This window comes from Erythrolamprus reginae, chromosome 5 (assembly GCF_031021105.1).
Source record: "Erythrolamprus reginae isolate rEryReg1 chromosome 5, rEryReg1.hap1, whole genome shotgun sequence".
Classification (NCBI taxonomy): domain Eukaryota; kingdom Metazoa; phylum Chordata; class Lepidosauria; order Squamata; family Dipsadidae; genus Erythrolamprus; species Erythrolamprus reginae.
Genome location: NC_091954.1, coordinates 19110580 through 19136762, shown reverse-complemented (window position 1 = coordinate 19136762; position 26183 = coordinate 19110580). Strand labels below are relative to the sequence as shown.

General features: G+C 43.1%; 1 protein-coding gene across 1 annotated transcript in view; it reads right to left on the bottom strand.

Moving 5' to 3' along the window:
• The window catches only part of LOC139167579 (hexokinase-1), an 80184-nt gene that overhangs the window by 5549 nt on the left and 48452 nt on the right, over nucleotides 1–26183 (bottom strand). The window contains exons 9-17 of the mRNA XM_070752189.1: nucleotides 24607–24840; nucleotides 17603–17907; nucleotides 13687–13835; nucleotides 13463–13582; nucleotides 11627–11722; nucleotides 10244–10343; nucleotides 6147–6330; nucleotides 5015–5170; nucleotides 1332–1565 (exon numbers count right to left, since the gene is read on the bottom strand). Of these exons, the coding sequence (XP_070608290.1) occupies nucleotides 1332–1565; nucleotides 5015–5170; nucleotides 6147–6330; nucleotides 10244–10343; nucleotides 11627–11722; nucleotides 13463–13582; nucleotides 13687–13835; nucleotides 17603–17907; nucleotides 24607–24840 (1578 nt within the window). The remainder of the gene's footprint in view (nucleotides 1–1331; nucleotides 1566–5014; nucleotides 5171–6146; nucleotides 6331–10243; nucleotides 10344–11626; nucleotides 11723–13462; nucleotides 13583–13686; nucleotides 13836–17602; nucleotides 17908–24606; nucleotides 24841–26183) is intronic.

The window sequence follows — 26183 nt, the reverse complement described above, 5'->3', positions numbered from 1 at the left end:
TATACATTTTAGACAACCTGGTTTTCTCAAGATTTGCTGAGTCTACTTTTCCTAGAACTGCCAGCCAACAATCTTGAAGGAGGCTGTTAATGCAGAAATGCCTGCAGAAACTATCCATGGAAAATCAGAGGCACAGATTGGTACAAGATCCAAGGACTAGATGCAGGGTGAAATGCTACTGGTTTGGCCCGGTTCAGAATACTGTAACCGGTAGCAACAGCTGCTGATGGCTTGGAGCCCACCCACTAGTTACTATTTTCTTATTTAACCCTCTATGTGCAAAGCGTTCTGTGCATGCGCAGAGGATGAAAAAACATGCACTTCTGAACTGGTAGGAAAGGTAAGTAGATTTCACCACTGTTTGGATGGAATAGGCAGGCACTTATTTTCACTCACACAAGAACATCCCGTCAAATTATATGCACCCTCTGCCCTTCATTTATCACTCAGGAAATAATGCTGATGGAAGAGAGTATACAATGATCACGTATACCATATTTTTGTACTTGAAATTGAATTTATTATTTATTTTACTTGTTAAATTTATCTGCCTCCTATCTTGCCTTGGGTCTACTCTATGCAGCTTATAAATAATAAAAGGGAAGAAAATGTAAGGAGTGTAAACAAAAATAAAATAATACAACTCATAAAATAAACTACAAAAAAAAGAATACAACAAGAATACATCACTAGGTTGACAAAAATGGCAGAATAGAGAGCAAAGGGGTGGGATATTTTAAATTTTATATAGTAATATATATTTAATTGGACTATAATTTATACACACAAGCATAAACTCTACATAAGAAGAGTCACCTTGTGGTGAGATAGACACCAAATAAATTTCATAAATAATAAAATAATTTTAAAATGGCACAACGTGGGAAGAAAAACTAATCTGTCATAGCTTTAACTCAGTGCGTCAACCCTGAACCTCCAAGAAAGTGTTCCATCTTGTCAGCTCTTCCATTCCTCTGAAAACCACAAAACTCACAATGACCCATCCAAGCATCATTCCATTTTTGCATTATCATACATGACGATGGTAGTAGTAGTGATAAAAGATCCTTGGAGACTGAATGACAGCATTTCCCACCTATGGCCTGGGGAGGAGGGGGAATGAGATGGAAACCAGGGGTCTCCAACTTTGGTAACTTTACGACTTGTGGACTTCATTTCCCAGAATTCCTCAGCCAGCATATGCTGGCTGAGGAATTCTGGGAGTTGAAGCCCAGAAGTCGTAAAGATGCCAAGGTTGGAGACTCCCTGATTTAAACCATTGAGAACATAGGATATTTGCTCCTGCCCAGACAAACACACAAAATACTTACTGTGGATGAAGTTTGTATAGTGTGCCATCTACACCCACGGTTATATTCAGATGATCCAAGCCTCTGTTCTCCCGTATTTTATCTACCACTGCAGCCATTCCAGCGCCACACAGCTGAGCTGCCCTCCGCGACACAGCTCCGCATACTGTCTTCACAATTATACTGTCATCGCATGTGCTGTTCAGGCCAAGCTGCTGGAGGATGGTACGGACCTGAAGCAACGCTAACCTATCGCTGTTGAGAAAAAGCATGAAGGGTGTAGAGTCAAGTACTTGAGCCACTTTCCAAAGCTTAGCATATCATTTGAGGGCAAAACCAGCTCGGGGATCTCTGCCCAATATTAGGCGACACGGATTTGAGAGATTTCACATATCTTTGCAGGCAACATGCAGACTCGACACTAGGGGCCAGCAATCTGAAGCTCTTGAGCCGCATGTGGCTCTTTCATCCCTCTGCTGTCAGCACCACAATTTTAAGAGGAGCTTCTGGGGGTCTTTGGGGGGGGGGGAACAGCATGCCAGGAGGAAACTCTATGTCAAGGGGTGGGTTTTCAATTGATAAAGTTTTTGGTTAGGACAGATAGAAGAAAAAGGGCGCTGCGGTAGGAGGATACTATGGTAGGGGAATCGGTCTTCTGGTCACCTCCAGTTAGGACCTTTGTGGCTCCTTGAATGTTTAAGGTTGCTGACCCCTGCCCTACACACTATATATTCAGCTAATGTAATGTGGAGGTGATCTTGGGAGGCAGAAGGGAGAAATGCAGACTGGACAGGCCAGGTGTAAAATGTATCTCAGCCTACAGAAGGAGGGAGGTTGAATGGTATATTTTAGAAGGGTTCATTGCTGGTTTTCTAAAGAAAAAGAAGAGCAAAATGCTTTCAATTTTGCAAAAAACAAACAGAGCCTGTGCTCCGAGTTGTACTTCTGTTCCGGACTATCTCAAAGGGCTAAGAGCTAACAACATCATTTCAGTGCCCCTTTTTGTTAGCTCTTACCTGATATTTAAAAAACCCATTCATACAAAACAGGAGAGACCTGTCCACTGTCCAAGAGAGAATCATTGAAGACTCAGGTGCTCTGGAGATGGTCAGCATTACTCCTCAATTTTTATGTTAATATGTTCCTACATTATGCTTGAGTGTGGCATCAGGTTAGAAACCAGTAGACTTTGAGTTCTAATCCTGCCTTAGATTCAAAGCCAGCTAAGTGACCTTGGGACCAGTGTTCCCTCTAATTTTTTTTGGGGTGGGCGGAAAAGTATAGTCTCTGAGCGGCAGTCCCTTCGGGACTGGGCGGCACAGAAATAATAAATAAATAAACAAACAAACAAACAAACAAAAAACCCACCCTGTTTTGCCTCAGAGAATTTCAAAATAAAATACTGTACTGTGTGTCTATAACAGTGAGCTCATAATAGGGCAACTCTATCAATATCAAAATGCCACTTAAATAGTTGAGCTAGTTTCAAACTAGATTTTGATTTTCTTTCTCTCTTCCTTACTCCCATTCTTTTACTTTCTCTTTTCCTTCCTCTCTTTTTTCTATCTGTTTCTCTCTCTTCCTCTCTCTCTCCTTCCCTCTCACTCTTTCCCTCTCGGCTTCTGGGCAGGTTTGGAAAACTCTGAGTTGATGATGATTTTTAAGTGAGCGATTGCTCACTGCTCAGCTTAGAGGGAACTATGCTTGGGACAATCACACTCTCTCAGCCTTAGGAAGGAGGCAATGACATCAGCTTCCAAAAATCCTTGCCAATAAAAGTGAAGGGACTAATCCAGAAAGTGACCAGGAGGCAACACTGACTTGAAAGAACCTGCCCCAAAAAAGAAAACAAACCCACACTGCTGCTGAAGCAAAATATGTTTGTTCTGATACCCAGAATACTGGTGTTGTGGAAGCCGGTTACGTATCATAGAAAGACACACACAAAAAAAGAAAGTGGATAGTTTTCTCCTTCAAATCAAAATTAACCCCAGATGATTACAGGTTCACTTCTTGCATCTACTTGTTTCCTGATTTCACACGTTTAAGATCTTCCTGTGATTTCTTTCTAAGTACTATGTAGCCCTGATACTGATTAGATTTTGCAAAGATCAGTCAAAAAAATCAGCTAGATCACAGGTGGGGAAGCACAGTGGCAGGCCTGAATTTCCAATGCCCAAGGCTTGGAAACCACCTTGAGCACAGGTTTGGCACATTTAGTGCTTTGGGAAACATAAAGTGGAGATTGTGTGAGTGGGGAGATATAGTCAAAACAACATTCATTTCTATGAGAGTCAAGGTCACGCTGCCCTGCAGCTGGAGGGGTACAGTATACCTGGGAGGCATCTCCAGTAGGGACAGTGCATTGGTTGGACTATTATTATTATTATTATTATTATTATTATTATTATTATTATTATTATTATTATTATTATTAGTCAATACAACACAGCAAACAAGATCACTATGCTGGATTTCGTATTTCATCACCAGTTGGGCGCTTCCCAAGCACCTAGGACTGTGTGATGTAGCGGCGAATTATGTTTGCCAATCCCAGTAAAGCGGCCTTTTGCAATTGACAGATGGAAATTTTGTCAATTCCGATGGTTTTCAAATGTCCGCTGAGATCCTTTGGCACTGCGCCCAGCGTGCCAAGTACCACTGAGACCACTTTCACTGGCTTATGCCAGAGTCGTTGCAGCTCGATTTTTAGATCTTCGTATTTCACTAATTTCTGTAGCTGCTTCTCCTCAATTCTGCTGTCTCCTGGGATTGCGATGTCGTTGATCCATGCTTTCTTTTTCTCCACAATCAGGATGTCTGGTGTGTTATGCTTCAGAGTCAGTCTGAAGTCGGAAGTCCCACAGTAGTTTTGCTTGCTCATTTTCGGCCACTTTTTCAAGCTTATGATCCCACCAGTTCTTTGCCACTGGTAGATGGTAGTTCCGGCACAAGTTCCAGTGGATCATCTGTGCCATTTATTATTATTATTATTATTATTATTATTATTATTATTATTATTATATTATTATATTATTATTATTAATTAGATTTGTATGCCACCCCTCTCCGCAGACTCGGAGCAGCTCACAACAACAAAACAGTACAAATCCAATTATTAAAACAATTTAAAACCCTTAATATAAAAACAATCATGTGATTGGACATGAGTGCTGGGGCAGGGACTTGGACTTTCATTTGGGTGTGGAAAACCGGAAGCTTTCAGATATGGGTTTTCCCAGATTGTGCCTATATGACATCTCTAATAAAATGGAATTTTGAGGAAATTAAAGCCTCGGGGTTTTCTTTCATTGGCAGTGTTACTTGGAACTCTGACACACAACCCCTTTGTGATTTGTGGACTTCAACTTCCAGGATTCCCGAGCCAGCATGGAGTTGACATCATAAAGGGTCATTGTTCCCTACCCCTAAACTATGGTACATCAGAGGTCTCCAACCTTGGCAACTTTAAGATTTGTGGACTTCAACTCCCAGAATTCCTCAGCCAGGCAGGCTGAGGAATTCTGGGAGTTGAAGTCCACAAATCTTAAAGTTGTCAAGGTTGGAGACCACTGTTATAGATGATGAGGACAAAGTATTGATGTGAATTTGGGAATAAAATGTTAAACAAGATACGTTAAGTCACTGCTAATATATTGAGATAATAAAACAAGCTACATTCCAGATATATTGTGCGCACTTACCTCTCAATCTGTGAAAGAAACTTGGTTTCAAAGATGCCCCTAGTTTTCAGTGTTTCTGAAATTTGACCTCTGAAGAGGAATCCTCTTTTTGTGAAGTCGATTAAAATGTTACGGACAATTTCCCCTAAATACATTCCACTGATCATCTTCTCATACCTATGAACGGGGACAAAAAAACAACCGTTCAGAAATACCATTAGCAAGAACAGCAAAAATTAAGCATTTTTATAGAAAACAAGATTTCTTTAGGGGAAAAAAATTATAAATATTGGATCACTTGAAAACTGGGCCATTCAGCTAAGAACTTAATAATAATGGTCTTCCCCCAGAAAGACTAAGATTACTTGAAAAAGTAACACACACTCTCCTTTCTTGTAAGAAAAAGTTGTTTAAAAATTTACTGCATTTTTCACAAGCATATTGGGGAGCACAACCCATCCCTGCTGCCCTCCTGCACACGCCCTCAGGCCTCACTGAAGCCTGCAGACTCTTCGTGACGTCAAAGCTCCGCCCATGGAATTCCCTATTGGGATTCCCCACCTCCTTTCCAGCCTCCAGATCGGCCGAAAACGCCAGCGCCGATCGCAAAAACGGTGCTCCGCCGAGCGGCGGTGCCCGGCTGTAACCTTCTGAAGCAGCCGGGCGCTTCTCGGCGGCCTCCCAAACCCAAACCCAAAAAGTTCGGGTTCGGGAGAACGCCGAGAAGCCCCCCGGCTGTTTTAAAAGGTGACAGCCGGGCGGCGGTGCCCAGCGGAGCGCCATTTTGCGATTTCCCCCCCCCCCCTTTGTACGCATTAATCACTTTTACATTGTTTCCTATGGGGAAACAATGTTTCGTCTTACGAACTTTTCACCTTACGAACCTACTTCCGGAACCAATTCAGTTCGTAAGACGAGGTATTACTGTATTTCTGACTTCACATGAGATTTTTGGCTGATGTTCTTGATGTTATCATCAGGTTTCTTGTAAAAGAAACCACAGTAATTGTACTGACCTACATATCTACATACTGACTGAAAGTGCTCGGTCTCTGGCTGACTTGGACATGTTTCTGTTCTCCAACAGTACTGCACACAATCTGGGGATAACCAAAAGAAAGCACATGACTTCACATTGTTCCTCAGGACCTACCTTTGCTTGCCACTGTTTAACGAAAACTCATCCACTGCTTTGTCATAAATCGTCCTGATGTCATCTAGGCATCCATTGTCCCCAAAGGCACCCCATTCCATGTTTACACACATCTTGCCCTGATCTCCGTCCACCATTTCAACATTTCTGGCTTCCTCCATGTAGCAGGCATTGCTCCCAGTTCCTGGAATTAGGAAATAAACAGGCTCACAACCAGAAGAGGAGTTGGCTGTTATCGTCCAAGAGCAGGAACATGTGATTTTTTTAACTTGAAGGCTGTACCAGGACGTTAGGCACCAAGAATGTCATGGACATCCCCAAAAGGGGCAGAAATCCCAGAGACAAAGACACATATCTTGTGGTCATCATACAAACCCGGAGGTGGAGATAAAAATACATTCCACTCAAACTGAATTCTAGATTTTTATTTATTCCCCAAATCAGGAGTGTCAAACTCGATTTCATTGAGGGCCGCATTAGGGTTGTGCACCAGTGGTGGCCCCAAGTTCTCTGCAAGTGAAAACAGGCTACATGCATCGCTCCTGACCTCCATTTTTGCTGGCAGAAGGTTGCAGGGTGTTTCCAGGGTGGCCCCATGGGCCAGAACTAAGCACACCCCAGGCTGGATTCAGCCCGCAGGCCTTGAGTTTGACACCCCTGCCCTACATAATACTTTAAGAGAGATTAGGCTGAATAAGACTAGCTTTTCCAATGACATCCTGCGATCTCCACGGCAGAACAGAAATCTGAACCTGGATCTGCATTCAGAAGTATGAATCGCTAATAAAAGGCATTCTATTTGTGGATTGTTTTGTTAATTGATTTCAACATTCCCGACAGTGACTGTAGCTTTCACAAAATATAATTACGAACTAGCCATACTGCACAAGTTATTAAATTCTACTTGCTTTTTGCTGTTAGGTCATTTGCTAAATCTGTTTTCTGAAAAATTCAACACTAAAAAAAAATATTATTAGCAGTTGGGAAGTGGCTCAGGAAATTTAAAAAGGTTAATGAGAGATTTGGTCATTTTTTTTGCCTGAAATTCAAACAGCTTCACTTTCTACACATCAGGAGACCACCAGGTTGGGGATCTGGCAAAGACAGAATTGCAGATTAACCTGTCTTGTTTATTCTGCAGGACTCTAACACAGGGGGCCCCAAACTTGCCAACTTTAAGACTTGTGGACTTTAATTCCCAGAATTCTCCAGCCAGCTATGCTGGCTGGATAATCTTGGGAATTGACGTCCACAAGTCTTAAAGTTGCCAAGTTTGAAGACCTCTGCAATAACAAATCTACACAGCTGGCTGTTCTTTGTTATCTCCATACATACAGCAGCTTACCAAAGTCAGGTAAAAAACTATTTTCAAGCTAAATTAAAAAAACAGCTGAGCTCTTGTAACAATTTTGAAATCCTACAGCAATGATGGTGAACCTTTTTTTCCTCGGGTGCTGAAAGAGCATGGGCATGCACTATTGTGCATGCGCGAGTGTCCATCTGCTTCCCAACTCCTGGTGGGCCCAGTAGGCTCACGTTTCGCCCTCCCCAGGCTCCAAAGGCTTCCTTGGAGCTGGGGGAGGATAAAAACGCCCTCCCCCAAACCCTCCAGAGGCTGTCTGGAAGCTAAAAACACCCTTCCAGAGCCTCTTTGTGAGCCAAAAATCAGCTGGCTGGCACACGCATGCACTTTGGAGCTGAGCTAGGGCAACGGCTCGCGTGCTGGCAGATATGACTCTGCGTGCCACCTGTGGAACCTGTGCCATAGGTTCTCCATCACCGTCCTACAAGAACGTTACTTTTTGTACTTTTCTTTTCTTTTGCTAAAAGTCAGTGAACTTCTAAAGACTTTTCCCAGCCACTTGTTTAGTTTAGTTTAGTTTAGTTTAGTTTTATTGGATTTATATGCCGCCCCTCTCCGAAAACTCGGGGCGGCTAACAGCAATCATAAACAGTACAGTGGAACCTCGACATACGAGCAGCTATACTTACGAGCTACTCGAGATAAGAGCTGGGAGGGGAGCGACATTTTTGTTCGCCTCCCGAGCTCACATTCGGGATACGAGCGCCAAGGAGCTGTCTCCTGAAGCCGAACACTAACTTCCGCTTTCGGCTTCAGGAGACAGCTCCTTGGCGCTCGTATCCCGCGTGTTTTAAAAGGTTGCAGCCGGCCTGGGGGGCTCGGGGGGGTGCTGGCAAGCCCCCCAGGCCGGCTGCAACCTTTTAAAACACGCGCGCCGCTTCGCAGCTCTCTGCTGAATCCGGAACGCTAACTTCCGCGTTCGGATTCAGCAGACAGCTGCGAAGCAGGGCGCGTGTTTTAAAACGTGGCAGCCGGCCTGGGGGGCTCGGGGGCTTTTAAAACACGCGCTTTTAAAACACGCGCGCTGCTTCGCAGCTGTCTGCTGAAGTTAGCGTTCCGGATTCAGCAGAGAGCTGCGAAGCGGCGCGCGTGTTTTAAAAGGTTGCAGCCGGCCTGGGGGGCTCGGGGGCTTCCCCCCGAGCCCCCCAGGCCGGCTGCCACGTTTTAAAACACGCGCGCTGCTTCGCAGCTGTCTGCTGAATCCGAACGCGGAAGTTAGCGTTCCGGATTCAGCAGAGAGCTGCGAAGCGGCGCGCGTGTTTTAAAACGTCACAGCCGGCCTGGGGGGCTCGGGGGCTTCCCCCCGAGCCCCCCAGGCCGGCTGCCACGTTTTAAAACACGCGCGCTGCTTCGCAGCTGTCTCTGAACGCTAACTTCCGCGTTCGGCGGCAGCGGTTTTTTTTGTTGTTGCACGGATTAATTGACTTTACATTGTTTCCTATGGGAAACAATGTTTCGTCATACGAGCGTTCCGACTTACGAGCCTCCTTCCGGAACCAATTAGTCTCGTAAGTCGGGGTTCTACTGTATATAGTAATAATCCAATACTAAAAGCGAATTAAAAACCCCTAAATATAAAAAAACCCCAAACATACATACAAACATACCATACATACAATTGTAAAGGCCTAGGGGGAGAAGGAATCTTAATTCCCCCATGCCTGGCGGCAGAGGTGAGTTTTAAGTAGCTTGCGAAAGGCAAGGAGGGTGGGGGCAATTTTAATCTGTGGGGGGAGTTGGTTCCAGAGGGCCGGGGCCACCACAGAGAAGGTTCTTCCCCTGGGTCCTGCCAAGCGGCATTGTTTAGTTGACGGGACCCGGAGAAGACCCACTTGTATCTCTTGCCGCTTGCAATTCCCACCTGTTTGTTCTTGATTTCCAACCACACTTGAATTGGGCTGCTATTTTACATCGTGTCAAAATAAAAAGGTCTTGAAACTTCAATTACGATCCCGAATGTAGTCTTAAGTTGAATACCATTCTCTTCCATATACCATGCAGAAGCCTCTTTCTTAATACAGTACACATACTGCCTTCTAACTAAAAAAAATAAATGGAATGCAGTGTTGGAAAGAGAAGGGGTAGCAGGAATAGGAAAGGTAGGAAAATAGAAAGCGAGAAATAAAATTGGATAGGAAGGGGGAAACAATTTGGTTCGATGAGAAACCAAGTCAAACAGCTTCTCCCCAGCATAGCTGAACATGGTCCTCGTCAAGATTTACAGTAGTACCTCTAGATACGAGCTGCTCCACATGCGAGTATTCCAAGTTACGAGCCAAGACGCAAGCAAAATTTCTGTTCGACACCCGAGCTCAAATTTGGGATACGAGCCGAGCGTCCACTAGGTGGCGCAAGAATTCCATGCTTCCAGTTATCTCGGCGTGAAAAGCAAAATCTAAATGCATTCGTTCGACATGCGAATTGATCGAGATACGAGCTCGGCTCTGGCACGAATTAAACTCATATGTCGAGGTACCACTGTATTCTTATCTGCCTTCTAAAATCACAGATTGGGGAAGTGGGGGGAAATCCCACTTTCCAGGGGAACTGATATTAAGAACTGGAAAGCATACAACTTTTTCTTGAAAAGCTTCAGATTTGAGAAATGTTAGCATCAGATCAGTTAGAATACAAAGTAGAATTATTAAAATAAAAAGGACGTTTCGGCATGGCTGAAAATAGGATCTGTTGTGACATGAAGCTCAGCAAAATTTAAAGCGAGTCTCAGACATACCCACAATGAGTCCTATTTCACAATTCGGATCTTCATAGGCACAAGTCATCATAGTTCCAACTGTATCATTCACGACAGCCACAACGTCCAGTTCAAATTCCTTGAAAGAGACAACATGATAACTCCCATTATTTTATTTGCCAAAAAAAAAGTCAACTCAGAATTTATCTGTTCTGTTTGTTTGATTTTTTGCCAATATCCTAATGATCAGGAAAAGAGGATTTTATTTTAATTGGTAGAAATGAAACATTCTTGATGCTTTTTCAGGAGGGATGACTGAAAAACTCTACAGACTTTCAGGTTCTTGATACTAATTACAAATACAGCCACATTACCAACCCAGCATCTTCCTCTACAACAGGGGTCAGCAATCAGTGGCTCTGGAGCCGCATGTGGCTCTTTCATCCCTATGCTGCAGTTCCCTGTCGCTAAAAATATGCATCACAACTGTCAATGTGCGACACCCACCAATGTCCAATTTATTAAACTTTTTGACCTCTGGTAGGCCAGCCATGGATAAATCCAAGAAAAAAAAGTTTCAGAAGAAAACAGAATTTTTAATGCAACCATATACTGTATGCTAGTTTTGTGGCTCCCGGTGTTTTCTTTTCTGTGGGAAACAGGTCCAAATGGCTCTCTGAGTGTTTAACGTTGTCGATCCGTGCTCTACAACCTGAGAATGCTAGGTTGAGGAAATGTCATAGAAATGTTAACTGCAAGCTGACTTGAAGGGACTATAAAAAAACTAGATCTTAATATTGGGGTCCCTAATAGAAAAATGCCAATCTTCGGGAATGGAATGAGGAATTCAATTCATTATTTTCTGGGGCGTCAGGAGTATATGCGTCAAAAAAAATCAAGATAGAAGCCGTGATCATGCAACCGAAGCTTTTACCCTCTTTTTTAAAAATGCTTTGTACATTCAGCACATGTACAGAGACAAAATTTCAACACTTCCTTCTTACCTATATCTTGCTTTTATCCTTTAGTCAATGAAAACTTCTGGTTACTCTTTTTTGATGATAGATTTAACCAAAAAGCAACACATTCTAAAATGTTAGCAATAATAATAGTTTAATAGGAAGCTCACTTACATAATTTGTAGGCACACTAAATATGTTATTAAATCACTATCAAAAGCCAGTACTTTATCGAGGTCTGGCAAAAGCTGTTAAAATCTGCCTGCCTAGTTTCACCAGCATTTTTTTCTCTATTTATTTATTGCATATCCTTCACTCCTTCCATGTAGAGATGTACAGTATGTGCTATATTTTAAGCAATGTGGAGAATGTGAGGATACATCAGTGATTCAACCAACAATATATTAATTTTAAAATGATCCCAATCCTTCAAACTTGAATGAAAAATAGATATATAACTCACCTCTCTTCTTTTAATTCCATCTCTTAGCAAACCAACAACATCCTCTCCTTCACAGTCAGTAGCCTTAAAACCTTTGGTCCAAGTCAAAAGGATACCCTGGAATACAAAAAATAAATAAATAAAAATAAATAAAATGAAATAAATAAATAAATAAACAAATAAATACATGCATGCATACATACATACATACATACATACATACATACATACAGTTCATGCCTGATTCTAAACATGTGTTATGAGAACAAAGCAGAAATAGCCACCAAAAGCAATATTGCACCTAAAACAACTAATGAACATATAAGACAACCATTTATTGTTGCGTGCCCAACATAGATTGGGATTACAACTTCCAAACTTTCTTTGGCTCTGTAGTTTCAATTGGTTTGGTTGCCATTAGATTTGAGAAAGATGGAATTTAAGAAGACTGTCCATTGACATCTATGCCACACCTGTGTAATGTTAGACTAAGCTACTTGGGGTTAGAAGGAGACACCAACCTACATTTCCTCAGCTAGATCTCATGAAAGATACCCTTCAGGGTTAACTATGCTAAATCTGCCATCCAGAAAAGCCAAGTGAAACAAGAAGCAAAGGCTCAAGCGATATAACACTCTCTTTTCCTCCTATGCCAGCATTTCTCAATCTCAGCATCTTTAAGAGGTGTGGACTCCAACTCCCAGAATTTCTCAGCCACACATTGTAAGGGTGCTTGGGTTAAAAACACTGCACTGTGTTAGAAACGTAGAAGATTGGGGGGCAGAAAAAAACATCATGGTCCATCTAGTCTGCCCTGATACTATTTCCTGTATTTTATCTTAGGATGGATATATGTTTATCCCGGGCATGTTTAAATTCAGTTACTGTGGATTTACCAACCACGTCTGCTGGAAGTTTGTTCCAAGCATCTACTACTCTTTCAGTAAAATATTTTCTCACGTTGCTTCTGATCTTTCCCCCAACTAACCTCAAATTGTGCCCCTTGTTCTTGTGTTCACTTTCCGATTAAAAGCACTTCCCTCCTGAACCTTATTTAACCCTTTAATATATTTAAATGTTTCAATCATGTCCCCCCTTTTCCTTCTGTCCTCCAGACTATACAGATTGAGTTCATTATGTCTTTCCTGATAAGTTTTGTGCTTAAGACCTTCCACCATTTTTGTAGAGCTCATCTTTGGATCCGTTCAATTTTATCAATACCTTTTTGTAGGTGAGGTCTCCAGAACTGAACACAGTATTCCAAATGGGGTCTCACCAGCGCTCTATACAGCGAGATCACAATCTCCCTCTTCCTGTTTGTTATACCTCTATCTATGCAGCCAAGCATTCTACTTGCTTTCCCTACCACCTGAACTGCACTAACAGAGTGGGAACATTCACAACTTCTGGAGGAAAGTTCCACTGCTTAATTCTTCTCACCGTCTCCTTAGTTCTAAGTTGCTTCTCTCCTTGATTAGTTTCCACCTATTCCACCTCATGTGCTTTGGAGAATAGCTTGACTCCCTCTTCTTGGTGGCAACCCCTGAGATATTGGAACACTGCTATCATGTCTCCCCTGGTCCTTCTTTTCATTAAACTAGACACACACAATTCCTGCAACTGTTCTTCATATGTTTTAGCCTCCAGTCCCCTAATCATTTTTATTGCTTTTCTCTGCACTCTTTCTAGAGTCTCAAAATCTTTTTTGCATCATGGAGACCAAACCTGAATTCAGTATTCCAAGTGTAGCCTTACCAAGCCATTATAAAGCGGTATTAACATTTCACATGATCTTGATGAAAACTTATGAAAGTTGAAACTGGATGAAACCATTTGTAAATAACAAGAGTCACTTACACAATCTAGGCTGGTCTGTTTGCAGGGAAAAGAAAATGTAAAGCCCAGAGGGAGGCGAGCTCCTTTTATTCCCATGTAATCCAAAAAGTCCGAAATGCAGGTGACAATGTGATCGAACAGCTAAAAAAAAGAAGGAAATTCCTATCATTAAATATAGGCTATTTGTTTTCAAAATTGCATTTGACAAATAATAAAGTTACTTATTTTCTTCATGAATTGCCCACCTCTTCTCCGGTTCCCTGCATAACCTCTGCAGGGATTGAATATATTTTATTGTGCATTTCCACCATCCTTCTTTTACCACTTCGGATCTTCACCAGCAAAACACGGAAATTTGTCCCACCGAGATCCAGAGCCAGGAAGTCTCCATTCTCTGCAAACAAAGGAGTTTTTAAACATTAGGAATAAAGCCCTTAAATTCTGTTGGCGATGGTGATGAGACCTGCTGGTAAGCATCTCATAGACATCTGTATTATTAATACAGTGGCACCTCGTGATACAAACCCCTCGTGATACAAACCCCTCGTGATACGAACCCGGGGTTTGGAAATTTTTTGTCTCTTCTTACAAACTTTTTTCGGCTTACGAACCCAACGCAGATCGCAACATGGTGCTCCGCTGGGCGCCACCGCCTGGCTGTCACCTTTTAAAAGAGCCGGGCAGCTTCTTGGCGTTCTCCTGAACCCGAACTTGAACTTTTTGGGTTCGGGTTCGGGAGGCCGCCGAGAAGCGCCGCCGCCCGGCTGTCACCTTCTGAAACAGCCGGGGGGCTTCTCGTTGTTCTCCTGAACGCCGAACCCGGAAGTTCGGGTTCTGGTTCCGGAGGCCGCCGAGAAGCGCCCGGCTGTTTCAGAAGGTTACAGCCAGGCGGCGCCACTCGGCAGAGCGCCGTTTTTGCGATCGGCGGTGGTGTTTTTGGCCGATCTGGAGCCTGGAAAGGAGGTGGGGAATCCCAATAGGAAATTCCATGGGCGGAGCTTTGACGTCACGAAGACGTCCGTCCGTCTTTTTGCACACATTAATCGCTTTTACATTGTTTCCTATGGGAAACAATGTTTCGCCTTACGAACTTTTCGCCTTACGAACCTACTTCCGGAACCAATTAAGTTCATAAGACGAGGTATTACTGTACAGCTAATTAATATAACAGAACAACAGAATTGGAAGGGACCTTGGAGGTCTTCTAATCCAACCCACTACTCAAGCGGGAGATTCTATACCATTCCAGAGGCTCCAGTGATGGAGCACTCACAACTTCTAAAAGCAAGCCACTGCACTGGTTAATTGTTCTCAGCATTAGGAAATGTCTTAGAAAGTTATAAGTTCCTTTTCTCCTTGATTAGTTTCCATTCATTGTTTCTTGTCCTGCCCTCTGGTGCTTTGGAGAATAAGTTGACCCCCTCTTCTTTGTGGAATACTACTATCACGTCACCCCTTGTGTCAAGCCGGTGCAGAGGTTGGTGATAACATTAACGGCTTGCCACACTATCTATAGAAGGCCTGATGTTTATGGGAACTTAGGAGGGGTGATTTTCATGAGGGAAGAGATGCAGCCACAAAGTATTCTTTCGAGTGGTTCAAGGCCATCCCATGCCCACCCACCTGGGCGGAAGCGGAAGGAGGACTTGCCACGCTGGCACAATCCGAGTGGGCAATGTGATAATTTTGTGGGTGAAGGATGTTGTGTTTGGGCCTGGGCCAGCCGTTGCTCCCACAGATGGGAGAGATGCAGCACAAAGTGAGTGCGAAAGCCTGGCTGACAGCTAGGAAGACATGGCAGACAGCTAGGAGGATGAGGCCACTGGTTCGCAGGACTCAGCAGACAGCCCAGGGGATTTGGCATGCAGTCCCTCAGGCAGTCTTTCATCCTTGGATTCCTCTGCAGAACAATTCATAGACATGCGTAGCAGAAGAGCGATGCAAAGGAGGGATCAGTTGAAGGATTATTACAAGTCATCAGAGTAGCACCTGGGTTGGGTATGGTTCTTATGCTGAGGGCTGGGTGTGGTTCCCTTAATGAGAGCTATAGGTATAAAAGGGAACAGAGGCACAAGGCAAACTGTGGCTGTTTATCTGTGTTATTTTGTGGTTCCTGCTCTGAAGTTTCTGTTCCGTGCCTTTGGAGTTTTCAACCCAGCTTTTTCAGACACATGGGAGGTGAAACCTCTGGGACTTGCTGTTTGCTCCAAAGATTCAAAAGGACTCTTGAAACATCTTTGCTCATTCCAGGTTGTCTTTGTTTGCTTTTTCCTGTGTTTTTATATGCGGCTGAAGTAAGCCTTGCACTATCATTGTTTCCTGACACTAAGGACTGTTTTGAGTAACCCTTTTTTGTTTGTTTAATACAAGTTTGTTGATTAGAAGAGCATGTGTGTGTTTGATTTCTTTTCCTTGGACTGTTACGCATTGCCTGAGCCCAGCCAGGCAGAATAAAGGACAAGGGATATGACCTTTCAACTGGGTGGGAAACTCAGATTAAGGTTTCCTAGTGTGAGTGCCAGGATGGCTCTGCCAATAAGTTGGAACTTTGAGGAGTACTTTGACTTGGACTCTGATTTAGTTTGGATGTTACCTGGAACCTTGACACCTAGTAATTTTCATTAGATTAGAGAGCCATTTTGAAAAAAATACTGGCTCTGAAATAACATAATCAAACATGTATCTTCCCAATTGGTTAATTGGCCTAAAATGTATTGAAAATGCAGAAAGTTGAGGCCTATAGTATTTTAATATTAACATCTCATACCAACAAAATCTGGATGGCTGACCAATGTTGAATATGACTGAGTTGCACGGGATATGAAGGTTTGCCGCTAGGTGGCGCTGCAGCTTCATTACAATTGATACAGAATAGAATACAGAGTGAAGAGAAGGGACCATGGAGGTTTTCCTAGTCCAAACTCCTACTCAGGCAGGAGACCCTACTATTGTGGACAAATGGCTGTCCAGTCTCTTATAAACCTCCAGTGATGGAGCACCCACAAACTCTGGAAGCAAGCCATTCCACTGATTATCCCATAATTCCCCAGTCAGCCAACATGCATATGGAAGGATGTGTATCAACTTATCAGGAAAATTACAGAATTTGTGGATTGTCAAGCAATAGATTTTGATGGGTGGGCCTTAAATCTGGTCTTATTTCTTTTTTTCTTTAAAAAAAAACCTTCATTCTGCATCAATCTGGGGCTCTTTTTATTTTTTTTATTTCCATACTCCTAATTCCAGACTGCGGTCAAATCTATCTATCTATCTATCTATCTATCTATCTATCTATCTATCTATCTATCTATCTATCTATCTATCTATCTATGTATCTATCTATGTATCTATGTATCTATCTATGTATCTATCTATCTATGTATCTATCTATCTATGTATCTATCTATCTATCTATGTATCTATCTATGTATCTATCTATGTATCTATCTATGTATCTATGTATCTATGTATCTAGCTATCTATGTATCTATCTATGTATCTATGTATCTATCTATGTATCTATGTATCTATCTATGTATCTATCTATGTATCTATCTATCTATGTATCTATCTATCTATCTATCTATCTATGTATCTATCTATCTATGTATCTATCTATCTATGTATCTATCTATCTATCTATCTATCTATCTATGTATCTATCTATGTATCTATCTAGCTATGTATCTATCTATGTATCTATCTATGTATCTATCTATCTATGTATCTATCTATGTATCTATCTATCTATCTATCTATGTATCTATCTATCTATCTATGTATCTATGTATCTATGTATCTATCTATCTATCTATCTATCTATCTATCTATCTATCTATCTATCTATTCCATCCATCCATCCATCCATCCATCCATCCATCCATCCATCCATCTATCTATCTATCTAATTGGATTTCTAGGCTGCCCTTCTCCAGCGAACTCACGGCGGCTTACCCAATAAAATCAATACAAATACAATACAAGCACAAAATATGAAAAACCCAATCTAAAACCTAATCTAAAACCCTAAACAATTAAAAAATATTGGGGTTGGGTTTTTTGAGGATAAAACATATTAAAAATTGTTGGTCTTTACAAAGGTTGCATTCTGAAATATCTAATGGGCATCAGATCAACCTCTAAAGGTCACGAGAGGGCTACCTGTCCCATCAGGGGTGCTGCGGACAAAGGCGGGCAGCATCTTGACCTTGGCGTGGTCATGTGACTTCTTCTTCAGGCCGGCCTCTATCTCCATCCTCATCCGCTTCTTCACCTGAAGCAGCTGCTCGTTGGTGAGCTTGAATTCCGCCAGGGTCTCTGCGATCAGCCGGTGCTGCTCCGACAGCCGATACGCTACTGCGGTCACAAAGGCCGCTCCCTTCCCACTGCCGCTCTCGGAGAGCAAGAATCGCACATCAGAATCCGGCACTAAGCGTCGTATCGTTTTGTGCAGGCGCCTGGCGTATCTAAAGAACAAGAAGGGTTACATTCATCTTTCGTTTCATGTGCAACACAACCACATTCAAAGCTCACGGCTGAGGTCTGCCTCAACATTTATTTACTTATGTTTGTGTTTGTTTCTGTTGAAAGGGACCTTGCAGGTCATCAAGTCCAACCCCTCTGCTCAAGCAGGAAACCCTACACCTCCCCAGCCAGATGGTAGTCCAATCTCCTCTTGAATATGTCGAGAGTTGGGGCTCTCCGCTGGCAGGTTGATCGCTCTGACCATCAGAAAGTTCTTCCTTATTTCTAGGTTGAATCTCTACTTGGTCTACTCAAACTCAACCCTGATAAGACGGAGTGGCTGTGGGTTTTGCCTCCCAAGGACAATTCCATCTGTCCATCCATCACCCTGGGGGGGGAATTATTGACCCCCTCGGAGAGGGTCCGCAACTTGAGCGTCCTCCTCGATCCACAGCTCACATTAGAGAAACATCTTTCAGCTGTGGCGAGGGGGCCGTTTGCCCAGGTTCGCCCGGTGCAACAGTTGCGGCCCTATTTAGACCGGGAGTCACTGCTCACAGTCACTCATGCCCTCATCACCTCAAGGCTCGACTACTGTAACGCTCTCTACATGGGGCTACCTTTGAAGAGTGTTCGGAAACTTCAGATCGTGCAGAATGCAGCTGCAAGAGCAATCATGGGCTTTCCCAAATATGCCCATGTTACTCCAACACTCTGCAGTCTGCATTGGTTGCCGATCAATTTCCGGTCACAATTCAAAGTGTTGGTCATCACCTATAAAGCCCTTCATGGCACCGGACCAGGGTACCTACGAGACCGCACGAATCCCAGCAACCGGTTAGGTCCCACAGAGTTGGTCTCCTCCGGGTCCCGTCAACTGAACAATGTTGTTTGGCGGCACCCAGGGGAAAAGCCTTCTCTTTGGCGGCTCCGACCCTCTGGAATCAGCTCCCTCCAGAGATTAGAACTGCCCCCACCCTCCTTGCCTTTTGTAAACTCCTTAAAACCCACCTCTGTCGTCAAGCGTGGGGGAACTGAAACATCTCCCCCTGTCTATGTAGTTTTTTGTGTATGATATGACTGTATGTATGTTTTTATATATTGGGGTTTCTTGTTTTTTAGACTTTTTAAATGTATTATTGTTATTTTAGATTCTATTAGATTTGTCATTATATATTGTTTTTATCATTGCTGTAAGCTGCCCCGAGTCTACGGAGAGGGGCGGCATACAAATCTAATTAATAATAATAATAATAATAACAACAACAACAACAACAACAACAACAACAACAACAACAACTGTTGTTCCTCGTCTGGCCCTTTGATGCTCTGGAAAACAGCGTGACCCCTTCCTCTCTGTGGCAACTCCTTAAGTACCTGTATACATCTATCATGTCCCCCCTGGCCCTTCTTTTCTCTAGGCTATCCATGCCCAGTTCCAGAAATCTCTCTTCATACCTTGCGCAACACTCCCATCATGCTAACCAGCATCTCTCCTCATACAAAGGCATGAAAGCAACCCATATGGTATCTAGGAGTAACTCGGCCAGTTTGGTGCAGGGGTTAAGGCGCTGGCCTAGAAACCGGGAGACCATGACTTCTAGTCTTGCCCTAGACATGAAAACTGTCTGGGTGACTTCAGACCAGTGTTTCTTAAATAGAATACAGCACCCAGTTTTGATCACCATGCTATAAAAAAGATGCTGAGACTAGAAAAAGTGCTGAGAAGGGCAACCAGGATGATCAGGGGACTGGAGGCTAAAACATATGAAGACCGGTTGCAGGAACTGGCCATGGCTAGTCCATAGGGGTCCAGAGTTCTTTCTATTAGGCATTATTAGTAATTTGTATGAGAAAAATGTTAAATATTTGATGTTACACATCATAACGGCCGCAAGAATAGCCTACGCAAAAGAATGGAAAAATCAGCAGATCCCCAGCGACACGGAGATAATCGGGAAAATCTATGAATGTGCAGAAATGGACCGTTTGACATGGAACTGAACGATCAAAAGGACTCAGATTACTATGATATTTGGATGAATAGTACAACTGGATACAAAAAAGAAACGTAAATCAACAATAAGTGATAGAATGTCATGAATGTACAAATGTGAAAATGAACAATATATCAATGAAATGTAATGCACGAATCCCAGCGACCGGTTAGGTCCCACAGAGTTGGCCTTCTCCGGGTCCCGTCGACTAAGCAATGTCGCTTGGCGGGATCCAGAAGAGCCTTCTCTGTGGTGGCCCCGACCCTCTGGAACCAGCTCCCCCCAGATATCAGAGTTGCCCCCACCCTCCTTGCCTTTCGCAAACTCCTTAAAACCCACCTCTGTCGTCAGGCATGGGGAAATAGAAATTTCTCTTCCCCCTAGGCTTATAGAATTTATACATGGTATGCTTGTATGTATGAGTGGTTCTTTAAATTGGGTTTTTTAAGATTATTTTTAATATTAGATTTGTTTACATTGTCTTTTTATATTATTGTTAGCCGCCCTGAGTCTTCGGAAAGGGGCGGCATACAAATCTAATAAATAAAATAAAATACAGTGTTCCCTTGATTTCCGCGGGGGATACATTCCGAGACCACCCGCAAAAATTGAATTTCCGCGAAGTAGAGATGCGGAAGTAAATACACCATTTTTGGCTATGAACATACTCACCATTGAATAAGACACTTAGTGATTCTGATATTTATAAACATAATTATTTATTAACAATAATTGTTTTTTTTGTTATTTATTTGCAAAAATTATTAGTTTTGCGATGAAGTATGACGTCATCGGATGGGAAAAACTGTGGTATAGGAAAAAAACTGTGAAGTATTTTTTAATTAATATTTTTTAAAAACCGTGGTATAGGTTATTCGCGAAGTTTGAACCCGCGAAAATCGAGGGAACACTGTAAATGTAAATATATAGATGTTAACCCACATGAAAGTATTAGAAAGTATTAGAAAGTATTATGTAAATATTAAAAATCAATACAAAATATTACTAAAAAATAAAAATAAAAATTCAGCCGGTCCAGTCCACTGATGGCAATGCGCTCTACGTGGGCTGTCCTTAAAACCCATTCAGAAGCTTCAACCGATCCTGACTGCGATGTCATGGGCAGTGACAGACGTCACTGTTTGCAAAGTTGCACATCTTCCCAGTGTGCTTTAGGGCCGGCGTCTCCAACCTTGGCAACTTTAAGACTTGTGGACTTCAATTTCCAGAGCTGGCTGAGGAATTCCGGGATTTGAAGTCCACAGGTCTTAAAGCTGCCAAGGTTGGAAGACCCCTGTGCTCTAGGGCATAATCCAAATTACTGGTCTCCATCTGCAAAGCCCTGCATGGAAGGAGTCCAGATTATTTGAGGAATTGCCTCCGTATCATTGTTTATGCCCACAGAATACATGCCGGAAGAGTTGGCATGCTCTGGATGCCTTTGATAAAATAGGGCCGTCTACTGGAAGCATACCTTCTTTGTGGCACGGTGCCTGTTCTTTGGAATGAGGGGCCTCTTAACATCCATAGGACTCATTACCCTGTTCGCCAGCGGTCCCCAAACTACGACCTGCGCGCCGCATGCGGCCCACTGAGACCATTTATCCGGCCCGCGGGTTAGTGACAGGAGCACAGGATGCATCCGCATCCTGTGCTCCTGGCCAGTGTTCCCTCTAATGCGCACGGCCACACAGCCACGCACGCAAAAGCAACCCCCTGTGCAGCCTTTTCCAAAGCTGCGCAAAGGAGCCAGGCATTGGAGTTGGGGTCTGGGCGCGACAAGGAAAGTGTGGAGGCCGGCGAAGGCTTTTCTTGTTTTCTTAAGAGAGAGTGAGAGAGAGGAGAGAGAGAAATTTTTTGCTTATTTTTTTTTGGCTAAACTTTTTTTAAATTTTTCTCTCAACATGCATTCAAACAATACAGTGTACCATCTAATTTTCCTTGAACAAAATGCGGTATTTTATTATTAACTAATATCGATCATCAAAAAAGTTGCAAAAGTTTTTTTTTCTAATATTGTCATCCAGGTACATACTTTTCTTTTAATTAGATTCCCTCCTTAATGTTCCTTCAAAAAGTACAACACCAATTATATTTCTAACTTATTAACCATTATGCCAAAGTGCTTCCTTCTTTCTTTATACATTTTTCTATAAACCAAGAAAACCTTGTATCGCCAATCAGATGTTAACAAAAGAAAATTAAAAACAAAACATAAACATATATGAATTTCAGACTTCTTCCCCCCTTTAAATAGTACGTTCCCATTTTGTTTTTTACTTTAAAATAAGGTATGTGCAGTGTGCATAGGGATTTGTTCATAGTTTTTTTTTATAGTCTGGCCCTCCAACAGAGGGACAGTGAACTGGCCCCTTGTGTAAAAAGTTTGGGGACCTCTGCTGTTGGCTTTCCATAAAGCTTTCAACCTGGATGTCTTCCAGGCCTTGATTTAAGATGGTTGGAGCCCCCTGCTGAATGACTATTGGTCTATGTTCTTATGTAGATTAGGGGTGTCAAATTCAAGGCCCAGGGGCCGGATCCGCCTTACAGGGTGCTTAGATCTGGCCCGCAAGCCACCCCAGAAACAGCAAAGGACCAGCCCATGGTGCCTCTACCAGCAAAAACAGAGGTCGAGAGGTCCTGCGGGCAGTCCATTTTCGCTGGCAGTGGGTTGCAGGGAGCCACTGCAGCCGAAAACGGAGCTCAGGAGATCATTTTCACTGGCAGAGCGCTCAGGCCACCACAGCTGTGCCACTGACACGACTGATGTCGAGCTGGCTACATGCCCTGACACAACCCTGATGCGGCCACAAAGAAATCAAGTTTGACACCCCTGATATAGATCAACCAGATCCCATCTTCTTTTGTTTCGCTTGTGATTTTGTTGTTTATTATAGTGTGTTCTAACCAAATCAGTTTGGAGTTGATTGGGGGCCTAAATAGAACTGATGGGAGGGACAGAGGGAGAGTGCACACTGTCTTCTTCCAGGGTATTTTTCAGCTTCTTAATGTTATTTAGAACCCTAGGATTCCCTGAATATCTCCCATGCAATTATTAGATCCTGAATAGATAAAAGGGGGAGGCGAGGGAGAGCATGGGAAGCCACCTTCCCCATTCCTTCATGCATGGACACCCCTGGAATAATGTCAGGCCCAAAGAATCAAGATCATTCTTACAGCCCTGCAGCATAGAAGATTTGTGCAAACTAAGATGCAACAATCTGATCAACTAACATTAAGCACTAAATGGGTGCTAGGCAGTGATGGAATCTTTAAACGGTTCCTACTGGTTCTGTGGGCGTGGCTTGGTGCGGTCATATGACTGGGTGGCCGTGGCTATGTAGCCATGTGACTGGGGGATCAAAAGGCAGAAATTAACTTTAACAATGTTCTGCTGGAGCAGGGTTGGACTAGATGACCTCCAGGTCCCTTCCAGGCCTGGTTTTATCCTCTGAAGTACCAATTTTGTAGTCCTTCCTTTCTCTCCTTTTTCTCTCCCCTCTCCCTCCCTCCTTTCTCTTTCTCTCTCTCTCTCTCTCTTTCCCTCCCTCCCTTCCTTCTTTATCTTTCTCTCTCTCTCTTTACCTACCTCCCTCCCCCGTTTCTCTCTCTCTCTCTTTCCCTCTCTCTTTCCCCCCCTCCCTCTTTTCTTTCTCTCTCTCTTTCTTTCCCTCTCTCTCTTTCCCTTCCTCCCTCCCTCCTTTCTCTTTCTCTCTCTTTCTTTCCCTCTCTCTTTCCCTCCCTCCCTCCTTTCTCTTTCTCTCTCTCTCTCTCTTTCTTTCCCTCTTTCCCTTCCTCCCTCCCTCCCTTCCTTCTTTCCTTCCCTCTCTCCCTCCCCATTTTTGGCCTAGCAGGCTTTAGGGAAGCCTGTTGGGAGCAAAAACGCACTCCCACACCTACCCCTCCCTCCTTTTTTGGGCTAGCGGGCTTCGGGGGTAGGGGAGTTCTGAAAATCAGATTGTGACACACAATCACGGGAATTTTTTTTTTTTTAAAAAAAACTTTTTGTGTGTGTATTTTTACCAGCGGTTGAACCGGTGCAAACTTGTAGCATTTTACCCCTGGTGCTAAATAGAATTCAAAGAATAGAATTCATTTCCTGTGGCAATGCAAGGACTCTACTAAACATTTAACTCCATCATTTAACCACATGATTCTTGACAAATGTATCTTTTATTTTATGTACGCTGAGAGCATATGCACCAAGACAAATTCCTTGTGTGTCCAATCACACTTGGCCAATAAAAATTCTATTCTATTCTATTCTATGAAAAAAAAAAGACATCACCCAATTCTGCCTACTCTTCTCTTACAAATACTCAGCGAAATATAATAGAGGCCACAGAGCTTTGCATGCTACAGAGATAGTTAAGAGCCCTAGGTGGCAACTAGTTTAAAAATACTGTAAAAGTAGCCATCCCTGTCAAGATATGGAGCCTTCTCGTATATACAGTATACTGTTTACTTATTTATCAAATTGATATAGCCACCATCTCATCAAAAGTGACTCTGTTTAACTATTTTTCACATTCTAGTCTGCATTATTAACCGTCCACATTTCTCTTTACGAAGAATCCTGTTTATTTAGCTTAAGCTCAGAGTGTGCCTCAGATGCCGGCATGTTGTGCTGCCTAGCTGACCTTTGCTAGAGACGGCTCTTAACAGGTGCCGAGATATAATTATGGAAACTGCACAAGATCTTACTGTGGGTGCATCTTGTAAAGGGATCCATCCACCCCAACGGTGGTGCGCAGCCGGCCAACTCCTTTATTGTCCCGCAGCTGACTCAGGATAGCCCCAAGAGTAGTTGCCACCAAGTTGGCAGAGCGGAACGACACAATGGTGCAGACATGCTGGACAGCGATGCAGTCTTCGTGGGAAGGCTCAACCCCGAGGCGTGTCAGTATTTCTTTGGCTTTATGCAAACCTTCCTTGCTCCTAAAACCGGAAGCGAACACAATATGAGGTTCTAAAAATTTATACGTTAATCATATGACAATCTGACAGCAAGCTACTCGTGAAAGTTGCAGGAGATGTTGGAAGAATCCGAGAATGGCACTGGTGGGTTTCACACAGTCTTACCACTGGTCCAAAGACGGGCTACAAGAATGGTGGAAGGCCTTAAGCATAAAACGTATCAGGAAAGACTTAATGAACTCAATCTGTATAGTCTGGAGGACAGAAGGAAAAGGGGGGACATGATCGAAACATTTAAACATGTTAAAGGGTTAAATAAGGTTCAGGAGGGAAGTGTTTTTAATAGGAAAATGAACACAAGAACAAGGGGACACAATCTGAAGTTAGTTGGGGGAAAGATCAAAGGCAACATGAGAAAATATTATTTTACTGAAAGAGTAGTAGATCCTTGGAACAAACTTCCAGCAGACATGGTTGGTAAATCCACAGTAACAGAATTTAAACATGCCTGGGATAAACATATATCCATTGTAAGATAAAATACAGGAAATAGTATAAGGGCAGACTAGATGGACCATGAGGTCTTTTTCTGCCGTCAGTCTTCTATGTTTCTATGTTCGCCACACCTGCCTTCCATGTACCGTCTGTGCATGTGCTTTGCTCGCATGTCTTCCGCATATGTGCCCGGCCTTGAAAATGTAGCTAAATGGGATGATATTACATCCAGGCGAGGCCACCCACAGTAGTCGCTACCAGTTTGCCCAAACCGGCTGAATACCACCTCTGGAGAATGGGTTGTAACAGTGATGGTGGACCTTTTTTTCCCTTGGGTGCCAAAAGCGCATGCATGTGTGCTATCGCATCCGTGCATGTGCCCACACCCATAATTCAATGTTCCCCCATGCACCCCACCTCCCTGCCAGGGTGTCCAGGGGGAAAGCTTTTTGAAATTCCCTGATACTTCCTTGACATTTCCCTGTAACTTGCGATCTAGTTAAGGCGCGGTCGTAGATGACGTCATACCAAATGGCTAAGCCATGGAGAAATATCAGTAACTGAGGAAGTAAGTTGTTGCCACAGTTATGCTCATTTTTGCTTGACTCTGCCAGGCAGCGTGATCTGGTTAGGTTTTTTAACATGATTTTCCCTGACTTTTAAACATTTTAATAGTTTGGTTTTTCCCTCCCCGATTTATTCCATTGTTTTCACAAATAATTCCCTGATATTTCCCGAACCGCTGATTTCCTTGATAATTCCCTGATTTCCCTGTTTTATAGGTTTGCTGGACACCCTGTCCTGCGCATGCGTGTATGCGCATATGACCCCTCCCTTCCTGTTTCCCAACTTCCGGTGGGCCTGGTAGG